Source organism: Sander lucioperca, chromosome 15 (assembly GCF_008315115.2).
Source record: "Sander lucioperca isolate FBNREF2018 chromosome 15, SLUC_FBN_1.2, whole genome shotgun sequence".
NCBI lineage: Eukaryota > Metazoa > Chordata > Actinopteri > Perciformes > Percidae > Sander > Sander lucioperca.
The window spans coordinates 26,056,615-26,074,928 of NC_050187.1; the positions used below are offsets into that span (position 1 = coordinate 26,056,615).

General features: G+C 42.0%; 1 protein-coding gene across 1 annotated transcript in view; it reads right to left on the reverse strand.

Moving 5' to 3' along the window:
- Positions 1-18,314, reverse strand: part of lrpprc (leucine-rich pentatricopeptide repeat containing) — a 55,105-nt gene that overhangs the window by 8,488 nt on the left and 28,303 nt on the right. The window contains exons 24-33 of the mRNA XM_031308896.2: positions 16,256-16,380; positions 13,944-14,050; positions 9,089-9,157; positions 8,814-8,904; positions 8,192-8,334; positions 6,370-6,493; positions 5,366-5,492; positions 2,463-2,551; positions 2,135-2,339; positions 126-253 (exon numbers count right to left, since the gene is read on the reverse strand). Coding sequence (XP_031164756.1) covers positions 126-253; positions 2,135-2,339; positions 2,463-2,551; positions 5,366-5,492; positions 6,370-6,493; positions 8,192-8,334; positions 8,814-8,904; positions 9,089-9,157; positions 13,944-14,050; positions 16,256-16,380 — 1,208 coding nt within the window. The remainder of the gene's footprint in view (positions 1-125; positions 254-2,134; positions 2,340-2,462; positions 2,552-5,365; positions 5,493-6,369; positions 6,494-8,191; positions 8,335-8,813; positions 8,905-9,088; positions 9,158-13,943; positions 14,051-16,255; positions 16,381-18,314) is intronic.

Consider the following 18,314-nt stretch of genomic DNA (forward strand, 5'->3'; position numbering starts at 1 on the left):
TTTGCCTGTGGTTTTATATGTTGGATTTCTTATACGTACGTTCTTATATGTATGCATTGTGTGTGTGTGTGTGTGTGTGTGTGTGTGTGTATGTGTGTGTATGTGTGTGTGTGTGTGTGTCTTACACTTGTCTAAGGCTTTGTCATTGTCATCTTCCAAGATCTTTCTGAAGACGAAGGACATACTGGGGGTTGTGCTGTTTGGACTAGTGAAGACTGCCTCCAACACCTCCACTGCGGACTCGATGTCACCACTGAAGAGGGTGGAAAGGGTTAGCTTAGTTAGAGTTCATCCGAAATACACCCAATAAGCTGTACATGTTCAATCTTTAAACTTTGAACAGATAAAAAGAAAATAGGAGAAACAAACCCTGACAACATTTTTTATGTCCAATGCCCGTGCATTGCTAGTATGCTGTGGTTTAGGTTAGGGAAGGTTGTGTTAATAAGAAGGCAAGCAGGTTTCTTTGATGTGTAAAACACACATCCTTGTTACATAAAGGGCACACTTCTTCCTGCATAGGCGCTGAATGCTCATAGGATGTAAATTGTAAGATACAATATCCAATATGGCTGGAATTGCTAGAGATACTGGGCTGGGAGAAGAACAATACATCAGTAATCAGCCAAACCAGAATTAACCTTTGAAAGTGGGATTTGACCCCTTGGGGGAGAAACAAATGCTTAAGATATATTATGAGAAACTAGCCATATTAAAGAACAATAAGAACTTCTCCCACAAGCTAGTTTCTAGACTCTTTAGTAATTTAATATTAAAATGATATTGGTTTAATTTTTTTTCTTCCCATTGAGCGCTGACCAACTTATTCTCCCACTGATGCTCACTCGTACACACTTGGTTGCCACAACCAAACAAAGCCTGCACAACAAAGCTAAAAATGTAAAACAACTCAATGTGGCAACCCGACCTCGCTACTAACACTTTACGCTCCCTGCTCCCTCCCCACCGTCAGCAGTCGCAATGAATATTTAACATACAGGGTGTGTGTGCGTCTCTGTGTATGTATATGTGAAAGCGTCCAGAGGTGGGGAAACATATCTACGCTGATTGTTGCGACTGGGACCGTCTGAATAATTCAGCAGGGGCCTCCTCTAAATGTGGCACTCTGCTTTCTGGGCCTGCTTGCTTTTCCGCCCCGGCTCTTAACCAGTCAGCTTGACTCAGATACAGTGGGGACGCACGTGTCAGAGCCGCTCAGAGCGCAGCTCCCGGAGGTCAGGGTTCAAGCTGACAGGCCCGCACTGCAATGGCCAATCGGGCGTGAGACTGTCTTGCTTTTGTTCACTTCCTGCTGTCCTTCTGAGATGGCACGGGGACGCTGCCACTTGAGCTGGGGGACAGCGCTAATGCGGCAAGTAGCGTAATGAAAGTTTGATGCACAATGTGTTTCATATATTTGTTCTCTGTTGTTTGAGAAGCGACAAAGCAGAAGTGGAGGAAGGGTGTTTTCATGACATTAAAAAGGAACCCATGAATAATCCTATTACGCCTGTGTTTCCTATTTGTAGTTGACACCACGCTAGCCCTGTAAGCTTTTACTTTGAGAGTGTGTCAACATGGGTCTTGTCACACTCTGCTGCTGGTATTGCATTAAACTGTTTATCTCTATGTGCTGCTTAGTAATACCAACGGTTTACAAAATAGTATAAAATACTTCACACTGGATTGTAAATTGCATCATAAATTGAATTTATGTTTTGCTCATGCAACTAGGAGCCCTGCTTATCCACAGTCATTAGTTTTTCTGTTTGCTGTCTGTCTGCACTCCATTTGACTGAACATGGTTGGTAAGGATTAGAGATAAAAAAGGTGATATGATGACAACTTTCTTAAAAAGGTCAGATTTAGGGAAATATCTGAAATGCTGCATATCCCTAAAATGTGACTCATACATGACCAAAAGCTTTAGTTAGGCCCCTTTGTGTAGACTTTTATGTGATTATAGGTTCTTCCAAATTACTCTGCAAGTCTTTGTTTGTAGAAAAATGAGACTATCGCCAGAGCCAGGAATTTAAAAATCCTACACAGGCTTTAAGTGTCTCCTCAACTCAAAAATAGTTGACACAAGTCTATTAAGGAATCGCCACATACAGCCTACGCTTAACACGCTTACTTCTTGATGTGTGCGAGGGCCGTGTTGTTGACAAACACCATGCTGGACAGGTTGAGGGTCGTGCCGAGGCCCTTCATCAGTGACTCCACTTCCTGGATGCCCGCCACATCGCCATGGCTACCCAGGGCCTGAACCAGTCTGGTGATGGCGAGCTGCGAAGGCACGTGGTCCACCTGCAGCATAGACTTCAGTTTCTCGAGAGCATCTGTGGAGGAGTGGAAGAGGTGAGTGTGTGAGTGTGTGTGTGTGTGTGTGTGTGTGTGTGTGTGTGTGTGTGTGTGAAATGAGTATGTATACATGTGTTTACCCATACAAGTCTGTGTCTTACCTTTAGCCTGGCCTTTCTTGCTGTGTGTGATGATGAGCAGATTGGTGGCGATATCACTCAGCTGAAAGCCTGGCACATGAGACGCAGCACTGCGAGAGACACAAAGTATTTTCTTGGTTTGGCATCAGCTTTCAACTATACACTTCTTATTTGAGTCAATCTGTTACTTATATAATCACTTTCTTTTTCGACCTCTCAACGGTTTTTAAGCACGCTCTCAATGACAAAACAAACTACAGTACAGTGGCTGATGATCATTTACCAATATGACGACATTTACCGAGAAGATGATGGTAATTTGGCAGAGATTTTACCAGGCAGTGTGTATACTTTTTAGCAAATGTTAGGATGTGAACCCACTAAACTAAGATGGTGAACATGCTCATCATTATACTGATAAACATCAACAACACTGTGAGCATGGTAGCATGCTGACATTAGCATTTAGCACCTCTGTGCCTAAGTACAGCTGCACATTGATGCTAGAGTGGCTGTAGACTGTCATGTGGTACTAATGTATGTAATGTAATCCCATGTTGGATGGAGCGTTTCAATGGTATGACACAAATCCATATCTGGGTTGGGTGCAAATTCTTACCAGGGTGGACTGTACACAGCTATTGGAGACGGCTTTATTTCTAACTTTAAAGCTGACACTGTACTAGTTGAAAACAAATCTTTATAATCTGTGATGACTAAATTAATATTATCTCTGTGGCATCTTAGTCTTCAGCACTTGGGTCATTATAAGGCATCACATGCAGAAATGCATCAGACTCCACAGATACAGACAAAACAATGGGAAAAATGTGATTGACAGCAAGTCTGAGCCTCTTGTAAAGCGCTTGCTGTAACTATGAAAATAATACTACTAATCAAACAGTTGATTACTTCCTGCTGAGCCGCTGCACGTGTGTGTTTGTATATCTGTGTGTAGTATTATGTAGGACAGGCTGAATGCTGCAGTATTGAGGTGTCCAGGAGATGCCCCGCTCCTCATCACTTCTTCGCTCACTCCATCTGCCCATCTATTTGCTGTCCTTTTCAGCCCTCCTTCTTTTCATTTCTTTGCCACTAAAACCTCAATCAAGCTTGCCTCCCGTCTTTTTATTTATTTGTTATTATAGCCCTGCAACCAGATTAATCCGTCCGCTCAATTGAGCATCAGGCTGGCAACCCTTATCACCACGGCGACACCACGCCAAGCAGCATCCGGCAGCCGCTGTGAGGGGGTCACGGCGGAGATTGAAGCGGTAACAGGGTCACCGAAGGATTGCCGTGGAGACTAAGCAGTGAGGGGAGAAAATCTCTAGAGGCTGACTCTCACTCACCTTTCCCCAACACACACTCTCACTCGTCTTCTCGGGGTATTGTGCTTTAGCCAATACTCTCTCTCTCTCTCTCATCATCACTCTCTCCCAATCCCTTAATCTCACCATAAGCACCCCGCTGCTCAATTCTGTACAGATTACCCAAAAACAAACACACCCACCCACCCACATGCACAGAGAATTAATGCCTATAGCGTCTTCATTAACCTCGTACATGATTAAATCTAGCCCTCCTCGCCTCGTTCACTCCTCCTATCCCATTTAGCTCTTTTTTATCTCCTTGCTTTCCTCCCTATTTCCATCTTTCCCTGACACTCCTCTCAGCTCATTTCACTTCTCATTTAGAGTGCAGATAAACAAAGCTTTTATCCAAGCAGGGATGCCATAAACCAATTCAAACAGAGACTGGAGATGGGTTATCACTTGTATTGCCTCGCGCTTGTTGAAACAGGGGTCTAAAATTGATACGATTATTCCTCATAACATCAGAGAGTGAACCATGTAGAGAGCCGAAAACAGGGAAGAGACCGATAGTGTAATAGATGTTTTTACAGGCTTTTTTTTCCCCCTTCCCTACAAATTAGTAACTGCATCTCTTCTTTCGGTGTATCATGTCATTCTATTATTATCTTCTTTTGTTTTTTACACTTTGCTTCTGTGTTTTTCCTCTGCAGCGAGAAAGTGATATAAAGAAAGGGACAAAAGGAGATAAAGAAAAAGGAGGAGATTACCTAAAAAGACAAACAGAAGATCAGCGCTGCACTAAGCTCAGATCTCTAATACCTCTGTCTGTCAATTTGTCTCCAGGCTCAAGCCCTGATATGGCCCGCATAACCCAACAACACATGATACATTACTAATTGGAAGAAGATTGATGTTTTTGCGCAAAGTCACCCACTTCCCAGAAAACCAAAATGAATCTGTACACCCGAGCGTGTGCGTGTGTGTGTGTGTGTGTGTGTGTGTCTTGGGGCTTAGTAAGAACCACTGTTCATATCCAGCAGGGCTGAGTGTGTTCGCACACAATCAGTTTATAATCCTCATGTCTATTGAAGAGATGTAGTTTTAGCCTGAGGTGACCTGGTGCCACAGACTGAGGAGACAGGGAAAGCAGACATGCACTGATCTTCTTTTTCAGTTCCGATCCAATTCTGATACCTGAATTTAGATATCTGCCGATTACCAGAGCAAAATATTTTGATCATCAAGTAATAAGAGTAGCAGAGCATTCACCACAATACAAGGTGAATTTGTTATGTTTATAAACAAGATATGGGATGGGTCCTTCATATTCAACTGCTGTTAATTATTTGTAGGGAGGAACTGATACAGACAGCTGGTTATTACAAATTAGATGCCAGGACAAAATGCTAAAATGTGATCAAATTAACACTGTTAGAAATCAAAGCAAAAAGATCAAACCTGAGTAATTACTGTTAAAACATACGTACATATACTGTTTATGCCTGATATTACAGTATAACTTGGAAAAAAACTGTTGTGCTTTTCTGTTTTGTAAGGCTTTACCAAAACGTCATTTGTCGTTGCAGGATGAGATATTAAGGCACTTACATGTCCTTGACTGCCATGGCATCCTCAATGGATCCCTCGGCCAACAGGGCCCGGATCAGGTGATCGTAAGGGGCGGGACCTAATGCCACACCCTTTTTATCGACTTCCTTCAGCATCCCATAGGCTTCTGTAGAAAGAGAGCGAAAGAAAGAGTCCAAGTTGGGACAGGATAAAGAAAAGCCAAATTTGAGAGAATCTTTATAATTAAGTAGATGACTCTAAAAGTCAATGAGTAGCTCTAAGTCCATTTTAACCCTCAACTCTTGCAGCTCTACACAGCTCTTAGGACATAATTTTTCCTCAGTGGTGCTTGTCAGATGGTGGAACAGCTTCTGAAGCCGCCTAACCCCCCCCCCACACCTTTTCAGCCTTGGAACTAGAAGGGGGATGTGTCCCACAGTTATTTTAACTTTCCAAAACTGGCAATCCAACAATTTATGCAGCAACTAGTGGGTTGTGCGATGGTGAGAAAGTATGCAGGGTTAGCCTCCAAGGAAAGATTGTTCAAAAAGTGTGCATCCTTATCACCATATTTGAACGATTATCGCATCTCACCCCTCAATATCTCAGGCAGAAAATCCCACTTAACTCTAAGTGCCTGGCACCAATCAGCAGATAGCAAAGTAAATAAATGACATCTGAAAAGCTAGATGATCCAGATCCAGTGAATTTTCTCTGGGTTTGGAACCAGAACTAAAAGACAAGTGTGTAACAGGACTTATATTTATCAGATGGCGAGACACAGGACTCCAACTGGAGTGCTGATTGTTTTATAAGCAGTTGTTTGCTAAAATAAAATTGATAAGCAAAAAAGCATATCAGGGCTGTTGAAGTCTTTCTGCTCCCTAACGATCAGAAATGTCTTCATTGCAGCTTTAAATGGAAACTTACTCACGCTTACTTATTTTACTTATTCACGTCAGATGGTTCAAGTATTTCAAACCAGCTTCTTATGTGTTTAGTTCAGCTCTATATCAACAATACCGAGAGCTCCTGCTGCTTACCTTGAGCTTTGCCCCTTTTACAGAAGGCCAACAGACGGGCCTGGTATTCAGCACCACTTTCGGCTGTGGGGAGGGTTGTTGCTGACTTGTTCTGCTGTGTGGTGGCAGCTTGTTGGTACCAGGTCTGTAAATGACACACACAAAGAGAAAACTCAGTTTGATTGTCACACACACATCACAGCTGCGCACACACACACACACACACACACACACACACACACACACACACACACACACACACACGAACTGGTGTGTGTATGACAGTGCAATAATGCTGGGCAGGCAGAGCAGGGTCCCGTAATGCTCGCTCACCCATGTTGCAGTGAGGGGAGGGGGTTAAGCTGTATTGGCTAGGGGCAAATTAGGTCTGGCACCCCAGGGGCAAAAGAAAAGTGTGTGTGCGTTAGAGAAAATGTGTGTCGAAGTGGGGGTGTCAACTTAAGAGCCCCAGGGGTCACCAAGTTCATTGCTCCAGGCAACAGCAATCACTTCCTGTCTCATCATGCTTCAGGGTATTGGAGCACGCTCACATGCAAACCAAAGCTGAGGAAAAATGCAGCAATACAACAGACTAATATTATTTAAAGCAAAACTCCCCTTTTCCCTTCAGTCGCTTTAATACATATTCACATTCTGTCCACTACAGTCGAGGCCACATGCATGTATGTAACTAAGAATCCAGCGGCAGCCATATGGTGGCATTTAGCTGCTGGCTAAATTAGTCTGGCATTACAGATTTACAAACAGATCAAGCTGTAATTCCTTTCACCAGCCAGACGGTCTGATTGACCACACTTCAGATCAGAGCTTCAATCCTGTTTCCTCTGCATGTAATGAACAGAGGCTTAAAGTGGAATGGGGTGAGGAGGGGGGTTGTATGGAACGAGCAGTTGATAAGAGTTTTCAGAGGTTTTTTGGGGCTAGTTTCTATGATCAGAGGTTGGGGTCAGCTTGCTCTTTGGTTAATTTATACAGTATGAAAATAATTGGGAATGAGACCATGGTATTTCAAATTATGGAGAGCAGCTTCAGTTTATATTATATGCAGCTCTGATGAAGCTTCTTTCCATATCAATACAGGACAATTTACAGTATATACTAGACCTACACTAACCACAGAACACTGCTAGCACTGTCAATTTATACATTTAGAGTTAGCTTCTCCATAAGATTTCATTTATTTATATCTTTATGCTGCTGTAACTCTGCAACTTCCCATTGGGGTGTAAAGTGATTTCCTTTGGGAAATGAGCTGCAGTATCTTATATGTTTATTGATCAAGACACCTCTATATCAATGTTGGAAAACCTTATTATCTTATAGTGCAATTTGCAATCGAATTAAAGCCTATACAATGTCAGAAAATGGTGAGAAATGGCCATCACAAGTTGCCAGAGCCCAAGGAGACATCTACAAATTACTTTTTGAACAATAAAAGCTCCAAAACGAAAAAGATATTTGATTTACAATGACAAATAAACAAAACAAAAATGGCAAATCCTTCAATTTGAGAAGCTGGAAACTGACTGAAAATGTTATAGATTATTAAAGGATATGACAGATAACCAATGGTACCTCCACCCCACTTCATTCAAGATTTAAGGACAGAAATATATGCACAGGCATGCTTGTGTGTTATGTTTGACCTTGGGCTCTTTTAGAGTCCTCAAGAGCTCTTGGGAATCTCCTGGCCTTTGCTTTCAGTTTTATCTGCTCTGCCTTTGCCTCCCCTCAGGAACCTCCTGGCAATTATTCTTCTGAATAACTGATTTGTCTAATGAGCGTTACTGGGATGTGCACATTATTAATCTGGGGGTTTTACCTCAGGCACCTCAAAGGGCACCTCCTGGCCATTATTCTTCAGGACATCTGCCAGCATATGCAGGGTCCTCTCCCTGGGAATGACGTTCTCCTCCTGCATCTTCGTCCATACTGCTTCTGCCTTTTGCCAGTCGTTTGTCTCCTCTGGAAACAAAAAGAGACAAAGCAGTGAGAAGATTTGTTTTCTTGTGTAATTTCTTTATGAACGCCATGACACACAGACCCATGTGGATGTATAGTCAGTTCATATTGGTTTAGCTTATCACTCAGCCTGCACCAGATCGCACTAATCTGATCAACTGACCCTCAACATTGGTGTGATTTGGGAAACACACTAACTAAGAGGTGTGTGTGTGTGTGTGTGTGTGTGTGTGAGAAATGGGTTGACAATCAGCTTTAACACTCCGATCACAACTGTTATCAGTTCTGCTCTCCACTGCAGCAATCACACCATGTCTTGTGCTCTTACTTCTGACTGATCCAATTCTCCGACACTAACCCGACACTCTGGTGGGGGTGACCTTGCACCAGAGGTGGGAGGTCACAACAGCAGAGGACATAAGAGGGTAAATGGGAGGAAGAAAATAAAAGAACACACAAACAGACAAATGAAAAAGCCTTACTGCAGAGACGGAGGATGTAACTGTACATCTCATCCCTGTCGCACTCAAAGAGCTTGGTTGTCATGTCCACCATCTGCTCCAAGGACTCCATCTATACACACAAACACAACAATATATAATTTAACTTGGAATTTTTTTATTTTCACTTTTTTTGTCTCCTTCTTTGTGGCCTTGAGTAGTTCAGCCTGTATCTGTGTGTGTGTGTGTGTGTGTGTGTGTGTGTGTGTGAGTGTATGCGTGTGTGTGGCACGCGCGCACACAGTAGTAGTGGTTACCTGGTTGGATGAAATGCATTTCTCTGCATACCAGTGCAGGCGTCCAGGCCGTGCCCTCAGCCCTGGGGTCTACAAAAAAAAACAAAAAAAAACAACAGATGGCAATATCTATGGATAGACTCCAGAGAGTAGATAAATAACAGTATCAAACTCAAAAATGTGACTCATGTGGGTGTCATGTGGACGTGGTGTGGTTTATACCAAGCCAGATTTCTTTTTAGCAATGTCACTGTGTTCCAAGATTTCAAGAAATTCACTTATTACTAGACAAAGTTATTACTAGATGTATTAGAAGTCACGGCCAAATCCATGAAAATAAAGGTCCAAGTGATAATAAGTTACTATAAATGTAATAAACCAGAATTCTTTCAGAATCCTTTAAATACAGCCTGGAATCTTTTCAAAAGAAATGTTTGTGCGGCCTTGAGCGAGCTTACAGCAGATACAAAGCTGCAAGGCAGTGCACCAATACACAGATAACAACTAATATACAGTAAAATGTGTTGAGGAGTCTGATACATGCATTTGGCATCAGGGCTGCACAGCAGGGCTGAAACTAAAGATTATTTTCATATAGTCTGTTATTTTAGTCTGTTATTTTGTCTGCTCATTAATGAATCCTTTAGCTTATAAAATGTCCCAAGTTCCCAGAGCCCAAGGTGACGTCTTAAAATTGCTTATTTTGTTCGACCAATAGGCTAAAATCCAAAGATATTAATGTTACAATTATATAAAACAGAGAAATCTATTCATATTTTAGAGGCTTGAACCAGCAAATGTTTTTGGCATTTTTGACTTGAACAATTAACTGATTATCATAATTGTTGTCAATAATCTTCTGTCCAGACACTGATCCATTAATCGTCTAATCATTTCACCACTAATGTACAGAGAGGATTCGGTGTGGACTGACAACATTAGAGGTTATGCTCCACTGTAAGGTGAAAAAAAAACGGAATCATTTTCATCACAAATGTTAAAAAAAAAAAAACGTGTATCTTCTATAAGAGCTCTGTTAAACTCTCATTTGAATAAATATGCACTTTGAACTGAACCATTGTATGTTTTGTGTGTTGAAGTTAAAATAAAAATGGTTAATCATAAAAAAAAAAAAAAAAATTATGGGAATTATGGAAACGTCTTTTATTTGTTACTGTTAAATTGCAAATCTCTTGCCAATAAAGGTTTAAGTGGAGAAAATGTTTTGTTTCACTGAATGCTGAGCTAGCCAGCAGAAAAAAAACAGAAAAGACTGCACAAAAGACAATAAATTAGATGCAAAATTACAGGTTAAAAAGTCAAAATAGAACATAGAACAAAAAAAATTAGGTTTAAACGGCACATACTTTTAAAAGATATATAGTAGGTTTGTAGTAATACTGCAGATAGAGTGTAGGCTGTCAAATAAGGGCTGACATAGATTGATCTGCAGGCTCATGTAGCTAAGATTAAGCCTGATATGTGGAGTGACTAGATGATTATTATCATGGAATAACAGTGATCAGGATTTCATCTGTCTCTTGGGGCTTTGATACAATCTGAATGAGACTAGGAATGAGAAGTCTCGCCCTCCCTCTCTTCCCGGTAATCTGAAAAAAGAGAGCGAGAGGGAGAAATAGAGCGATCTGCCAGAAAGTTAATCTGAACGGGGATCAACAGCGCTCAATCCCCGCTGGCCTCTTTGATGGGAGCCCATCATACTTTGAGAGGGTGGGCAAAGTCAAGAAAAGACGGGCTTCATCCCTTTCTCTGACCATCCCTTACTGCCGTCATCCTTTCCTCTTTCAATCCCCTCTTCTCCCAATCCCTCCCTCTTCCTCCAAATCTCCCCTGCTCCTACTCACTCTTTTCCCCCTGCCTCTCCATTCCTTTCATCCGGCCCAGGCAAAGGCATTATGTTCTTACTCAACCAGCCAAAGGGACAAATTAAAATGTGTTGCACTCACTCTCTCTCTCAGTCTGTCTAATCTTCTTAGAGACTAAGGCCCAGTGCAAGTGCTCCATCTTTTTTTCCTCCAATTCCCTTTACTTGGTAAAGTCTTGCAGGCTCAAAGCAGCCTTCTGCACATCTACTTGCAAACACACACAAATATGTTTTGGATTTTGAATCCGTCACGACAAATCTCCCTAATCTGGGCAGAAAACAAAATCCTCAGAAATAAGAAGGCACATGAATTTACACACGAGCGGTTGGATTAAAACAAGAATACAAAGCAGAAACGAACAGCCGCACAGACACTCTCACTTTCAGAAAGAGATAATAGAAAATGTCATCAAATCAGATTATCAGGACAATCCTCTCACACACACACACACACACACACACACACAGCAGAGTGTATTACAGTCCACCACTCTGCCTCTTTAAGAGTATTGTGTGGCCTTTAGATGCTTCTTTCTCATGCCTGCGTACAGGTACACAAAAAGAAAGATAGAGCCGACCTCCTCTCACCTCCACTTAACAAACCCTCTCCATCTCAATTCCTAATGTTCTAATTCCACTAATCACCTGGCCACTTAGTACACACACACACACACACACACACACACACACACACACTCACTAATGGCTCACCACTCTTTAGAAATAATACCTAACCTTGACCATCACACACATGTGCATGCTGCAATAATAGGCCTGGCCACCTGACAATCCTCTACCTAACCTTGATCATTTAGCACAAAATTGGCCACCTTTCTCTATCATTACATTTAATTAGCTGTGATTAATCAGCTGGTAATTATACCAAACAAAGCCCAAAGACACCACTCTGGACTGCCACTTGACGCTCTCAGAGGGGGAAAACAGTAGTTGTGTGTTTGAGTGTGTATATGCATATTTGAGTGATAGATATGATTCTATTGTATTATATAGCTTTAGTACTATATCTGTTGTCATGTAAGTGGCATAAGTGGCAGTTCAGAAGGGAACTTTCTGTTCAGAGACTTTGTTCTAAACATTTGCGCAGGTTACGTCAAGTGAAATATATCGTCTCAGTGACACTTTTTTCTTTTTTTATACTCCAAATGAGGGCAAACCACTAAACTGACAACTTTGGAGAATTTACCACCACTCAATTGATTATGCTTTAAAGCTGCATTAATCAATATTATCATATTAACAAGGGACGTAATGTGTAACGTGAAAAGTGTCGCTCGTAGTGACCCAGAGGGAATTATCATCCGATTCTGCACTTCTCCTCAGCTCTACAGTAGGAAGCATTTTAGCATCTTCGGGCTCATCGTTTTGGTTTTCTGCTAGTTTTCTACTTTTCTTACTTTCTCTAGCTGGTGAACATATTGAAGCATTTAGCAGCTAAAGAGCTATATATTTCCCTCAAGAGCTACAAAGAGTGAATATTGGACTTACATTCATCAGTTTTCCCAAACAACTTTGAACAATGCTGTTTTTGCACCATGTATGCTGGATGTGTAAATAGGCAACTGATTGATGACGCACTCTCTGCAACAACTTTATCCTAGTCATAATATGTCAATGTTGTCTTTACAGCTTGTTACACTGTGCCAAGGTGGCCAAAACAATTACACCATAGTCATTTATGAAGAAAAAAAATTACTTTTGTGACATTCTGACACAGAACAGTATACACTAAACAATTAGTTAAAAAAAAAAAAAAAAAGTAGTAATCTATACAGAAAATAATGATTAGCTATAGCTCCTAATTCTAACATGTTTATAAGAAGTTTTCTGTTATTGAGGGGAAAATACCCAGGGTACGTACAATAGCTAATGTTCTATTGCAAATTCTACAGTTGTCTGTTGACAACTGAAGATCCATACTTGTATCATTTAAAGATCTGCAGGTTTCACTCTACGCTGTGTGTCCATGACAAACTAAAACCCAACAGATAGGGGCGGCGCAGCTGAGCTTTGCCTCTCTAAACTACATCTTCCATTGACATCAAGGACAACATGTACAGTACATCTGGGGTCCATTTACAAGGCATCACCAATCTCATACATCACTGGCATGTAGCCGACTGTTATAAGTAGGATAACGGCAATACAATCTAGCAGAAGGGGAATGAGAGCCACAATAACATGTCGATAATATTTAAGAGGGACAAATCCCTCATTTAGTGTGCACCAGGACACAAGAGGGCAGAGCCAGAACAAGGGAGTTAAGGTATTTCCCCCCTTCAGTTTTGTTCTGATCCTGATCAGACAACATAATGGCCTTGTTTCCCTTTCCTCCGATGTCAGGCTCATCCCTCTATTCGTTTATTCATCAATCTCTCTGTCCCGCTATCCAGTCCCCGACCGTCCTATTTTATCCATGAAAATCGCTTCTTATCTGCCTGCCCTGCCTCTCTCTCTTTCTCACACTAATCTACATGGCTTACAGCAGGACTTAAGATAACAAAAGATATAAATATACATAAAATATTCAGGTCAGATGAGCTACAATAACAAAAAGAGGTTGGTAGAGTTACATCCTTCAAGTCCTTTGTTGCTCATGACAGTCGTGCAGCTGTCATCCTGATTTTTATTGAAATATTGATTGTCAGGCAACTCCTTTCTATTGAGAACTAATGCAGCCAGGAAAATCAAATACAAATACCACACTACCGTTCATGTATGAGTTTGCATACCTGTGAAATCAGGCCTATTATTATCATCAGGCATTATTATTATTGACCAGTCATCCTTTTATTTGTAGAACTTGCTCTCCCGCAAATCATCTAAACTAGTTTTGAAACGATTAAGAAATAATATAGATCTGTTTAGTTATTATTGGAAACATCTCAATATGGTTACAATACTATAGGAAAGACTGTGTGTGGTGTGTGTGTGTGTGTGTGTGTGTGTGTGTGTGTGTGTGTGTGTGTTTACCTCAATGATCTTACGAGCCTCACGGTAGCGGCCTGTCTGCAAGAATGCGAAGAACAGATCATACAGCATGGTCATCTCTCCTCGCTCCTGACTCACAAAGTCCATGGCTGAAGAGAAAGACAGAGAGGCAGACAGACAGACAGGGAAACAGAGCAGAGAATGGTCATGAATTATAAAAAAAAAAAAAAAAAAGCCTGCAAGGTGAACAAACACACCGCGCACTTCATCTTTTCCTCCTGATTCCATTATTTGGCACAATGTCCCAGGCACAAAGCAGCCATATCAAGTCTGCTCTCAAACAAGAATTAAACAAGAACCAGAATTAAAGCCTAAGCTCTCAAGGTAAACTTGATAAAGCGCTCAGCGTTATGTACCATCTCTGTCCAGCAGCTTCGGGACAGGTACCCCACACACACCTACCCACACAATGGCTCACCACTCTTTAGAAATAATACCTAACCTTGACCATCACACACATGGCCACTTAGTGCGCACACACACACACACACACACACACAGTGCGCGCACAAACACACACACACACAGTGCGCGCGCACACACACACACACACACACACACACACACACACACACACACACACACACACACACACACAGCAGAGGACAAAAGAATGATCCTTCTCCCTGTCATCTGAAGTCAACAGAAATAACTTTAATTATTGATGAATTAATTAATGGTTTTAAATCCAATGTGGAAACATTTGTAGACAAGTTTCAGATTCAAGTTTGACTAAATTCAAATAGTATTTTCTCCATAACAATCCTAATTTGAGGCTTTTTTGGAAGGCTGACCCACATTTGCTCATTAATTGCACTAATTAATCACTTTTCCTCCTCCACATCCCAGGTTCCTGTACACTTCACCATGACAGAAACCTCCAGGTTAAAAGCATGTATTGTATGATGACCTTTTCTTGTTTCAAAGTAGTTGAGCAGTTGCTATGGCTGCCAGAACCTCGCAAAAACCCGACATTTTTTTTTCTGTTGGTGCTTGAACTCAAACCAAGGTCAGACATGCGAGTCAAGATCTTTTGACAAGGCATATTTTTAGAGTGTTTTGGGCTGCTAAAGGCCAGTCTGTTGGAAGTCTGCACATTTTGATAGTTCCAGTATATTTCTGCTTTTATTTCTGATGTGTATTTTAACAGGCTGTAGCACTCAACATGTACTCACAATGCTCTACTCCGGTCGAGTGTGACTCAAGGTTTATGTCATGAGTCATCCCTCTCTCCTGCTTTATATGAGGGAGTGGGATACAAAATCATTTGTTATTTCAAGATCCAGTTGTGGTTAGCTGCCACTGGTTTACATGCCTCATGTCTTTTTTTTTTGAGGGTGCAGTGCCTGACTAAGGGTCTGTCACCTTTCAGGGGAGGGAAGGAGGTAGAGAGGTGCTTCACTGCATGGTTTCGACCTTTACGCACTCCAGAGCCACTTGCCCCTGCGGCACATTGAACTTGATCTTTTCATCGCGCTTCTGTCGACATACAGGGAGACCGTTCAAAACGTGATCGCGCGACGTGCTTCACCACGACCCCGGTCTGAAGTTTTCTCACTCTCTGGTCCTCTTACACACTCTTGGAATTGTTGGCGCTTGTTACGTGCGTGTTTAATGCAAACACTGCACTGGCACTTTAGATTATTTTGCCCCACACACACAAATGAATAATAGAAGGTTAGAGTCAACCAGGAGAAGTTTGAAAAAATATTAGAATATGTCTGTGAGAAGCGGTGACAGTTTGTCCTGCTATTCTGAACTTCAATGAAGCCATTTTGACATAATATATAATAAGCCTTGAAGGGAGTGCAATGTTTGTGCATTAAAAAAAAAAAAAAGATCTGCGGCATCCTGGTGGCCTCTGGGTTTAAGGTGCTGACCAAAAGAAAAACTGGGAACTTTTGTTACATGTCATTCCTTCTTTGTCCTGTACTTTCTGTCGTCTCTCTACTGTCAATCTTTTAAATAAGGCATAAAATGCTACCCAAAAACACCAAGTCATGGTTCGATGAAATGATCCGGGTAATGTGGGGACAACCATACTGTTTAAGAAACCTGGCCAAGATTATCTTTACTTTTGTTGTATGACTGATCAATTAGGGTTAAGTATATTAAATGTCCAGAACTCAAAGTGACGTCTTTAATTTGCTTATTTTTCGAAAACCAGCAAATGCTTGTCTGGCAAACTACTAAAATTAATAATCAGAATTGTCAATAAATGTTCTTATGATTTACTAATTGTTTTAGCAACAGATTGATGGATCATAAAAAAAATGAATGTACAAATGTGTAACCTTTCTGCAGCAGTTCGGTGTCTCCTTTCTCCACCATAGCAACAACGATGTCGTGGATGCGAGGCAGGTGGTTGTAGCGCTTCTGACACTCCAGTGCTGCTTCTAGAGCTCCAGACAGGTCTTTACTGCAGGCACAGGACACCACACACACACACACACACACACACACACACACACACACACACACACACACACACACACACACACACACACACACACACACACACACACACACACACACACACACACACACACACACACACACACACACACACACACACACACACACACACACACACAGAGAAGGAGAGAGCGCGGGTTAGCTGTCAAATCTGTCCAGTCAGTCATGTACAGGATTGTGTTGGTAGAGAATAGTGTATCATGGGGTGTTAACCCTGTGACCTCCTATTCAAGCACTATGACCTTTCGCAACAATACAGGCCTTTGAATGCATGACAGCACAACTGTAGGTGATGAAGCCTTTTGGCCCCAATACATCATTCTCACACACTCAGGCACTCTCACACACCTGTCAGCGAGGGGCTAATGTCTCTCTGGACAGGCTTTTAGAGGGGAAGCAATACAACAGACAAAAGGACTCAACTGATCTTTACCCTCTGTGTTCAGCTCCTCTTGTGCCTTCCAGCTTCTCTTACTATCTCTCCTCTTTTGTCCTCTCCAACCCTCTTTAACCTCCCCTCATATCCTCTTGTCTCATTTCCCTTTCCTCCTGATCCTCTCTCTCCTCCTTCCTTCCGTCTCCTCCCCATCTTCCTTTTGATTTCATGCTGTCAGCACTGACTCCCCATCCGATGACCTAGCCCCCCAGCTGAGCAATTTAGCAGAAATATGGCAACAACATCTACCCCCCACCCCACCCACCCCAAGCCAGCTTCCTACGTCTCATGTCATCCTTTTCTTGCTCAATCTATCCTCCCGAGCGGACAAACACACAAAAGACCACGTAAAGGGAGGATGAGTGCGCCTGATGGAGTGATAACGAGAAAAGTAGAGCCAGAGATAGCGAAAGGAAGCAAGAGAACGAGTAGCTGAGAGAAGGGGGAGTGAGAGAGAGACCACTTCAATCCCCTCTATTGTGACAGCGCTGCCATCAATCTGTTGATTGGGTAATTACCATGTCAATCACACAGAGGTCAAAGCAGATAGGGCACCTGTGGCGGGGGGATAGGGAGCAGAGAAAGTGAATGAGAAACAGACAGACAGAGCGTGAGAGAAACAGATTGAGAGTGAACAGGTATAATTTCTGAAGTGTTTTCTCCTCTAATCAATTAGACAAGTGGAACAGAGAAATATGCCCCAAAAGACCAACAACCCGGAAAAAACAAAAAACAGGAAATGGTATGACCTTGAGTGCGGCTTCTGTGAGGCAGTAGCAGAAGAGAGCAATGAAGGGAGGAGGAATGGAGTGATTAGCGGTGGAAGGTAAAGAGGTCCGCTAATTGAAATGAAGAGGGACAACATTATTCAGCAGCGCCAGTCAAGAGGCTGTTCAACTGCACAACAGTCTGATTGAACAACACAGAAGAGAGACTAAGAGATATTTGAAAATGAGAGAAAGAGTGTGGAGATAGAATGAGTCCTGGGTACGCAATATACTCCAAAAATGAGACAAGAATGAGAAAAACAGCTGTTTGTAATAAATGTAATGTGGCTTATATGCACAAATACCTTAAACTGTTGTGGTATGGTGCATGTGGCTTTTTACACTTTCTGCATGTTGTAGCCAAGTCATGTTGGTGGATGTTTCGAAACTCCTCCACATCTGTTTCATTCTTTCTATCTGTCCACCCTAATTCTTTCACCCATCACACTCCTCCACACCTTCTTATAATCCCATCATCCTAATGAGACATCTTAAAATCCCATCACTCTTAGCAAAAGGCCTGGCGTTGCAATTACACCCCCTCTGCCTTCCTCCCCTCTCCCCCTCTCTCTCCGCCCACTGATCCACCCCAAAAAAAGAGCTAAGGATGTCGAAAGATGGATAATTTCCCCTAGGTACAATTTAACTGTCACTTTGCGTTGCCATTTACTGCGG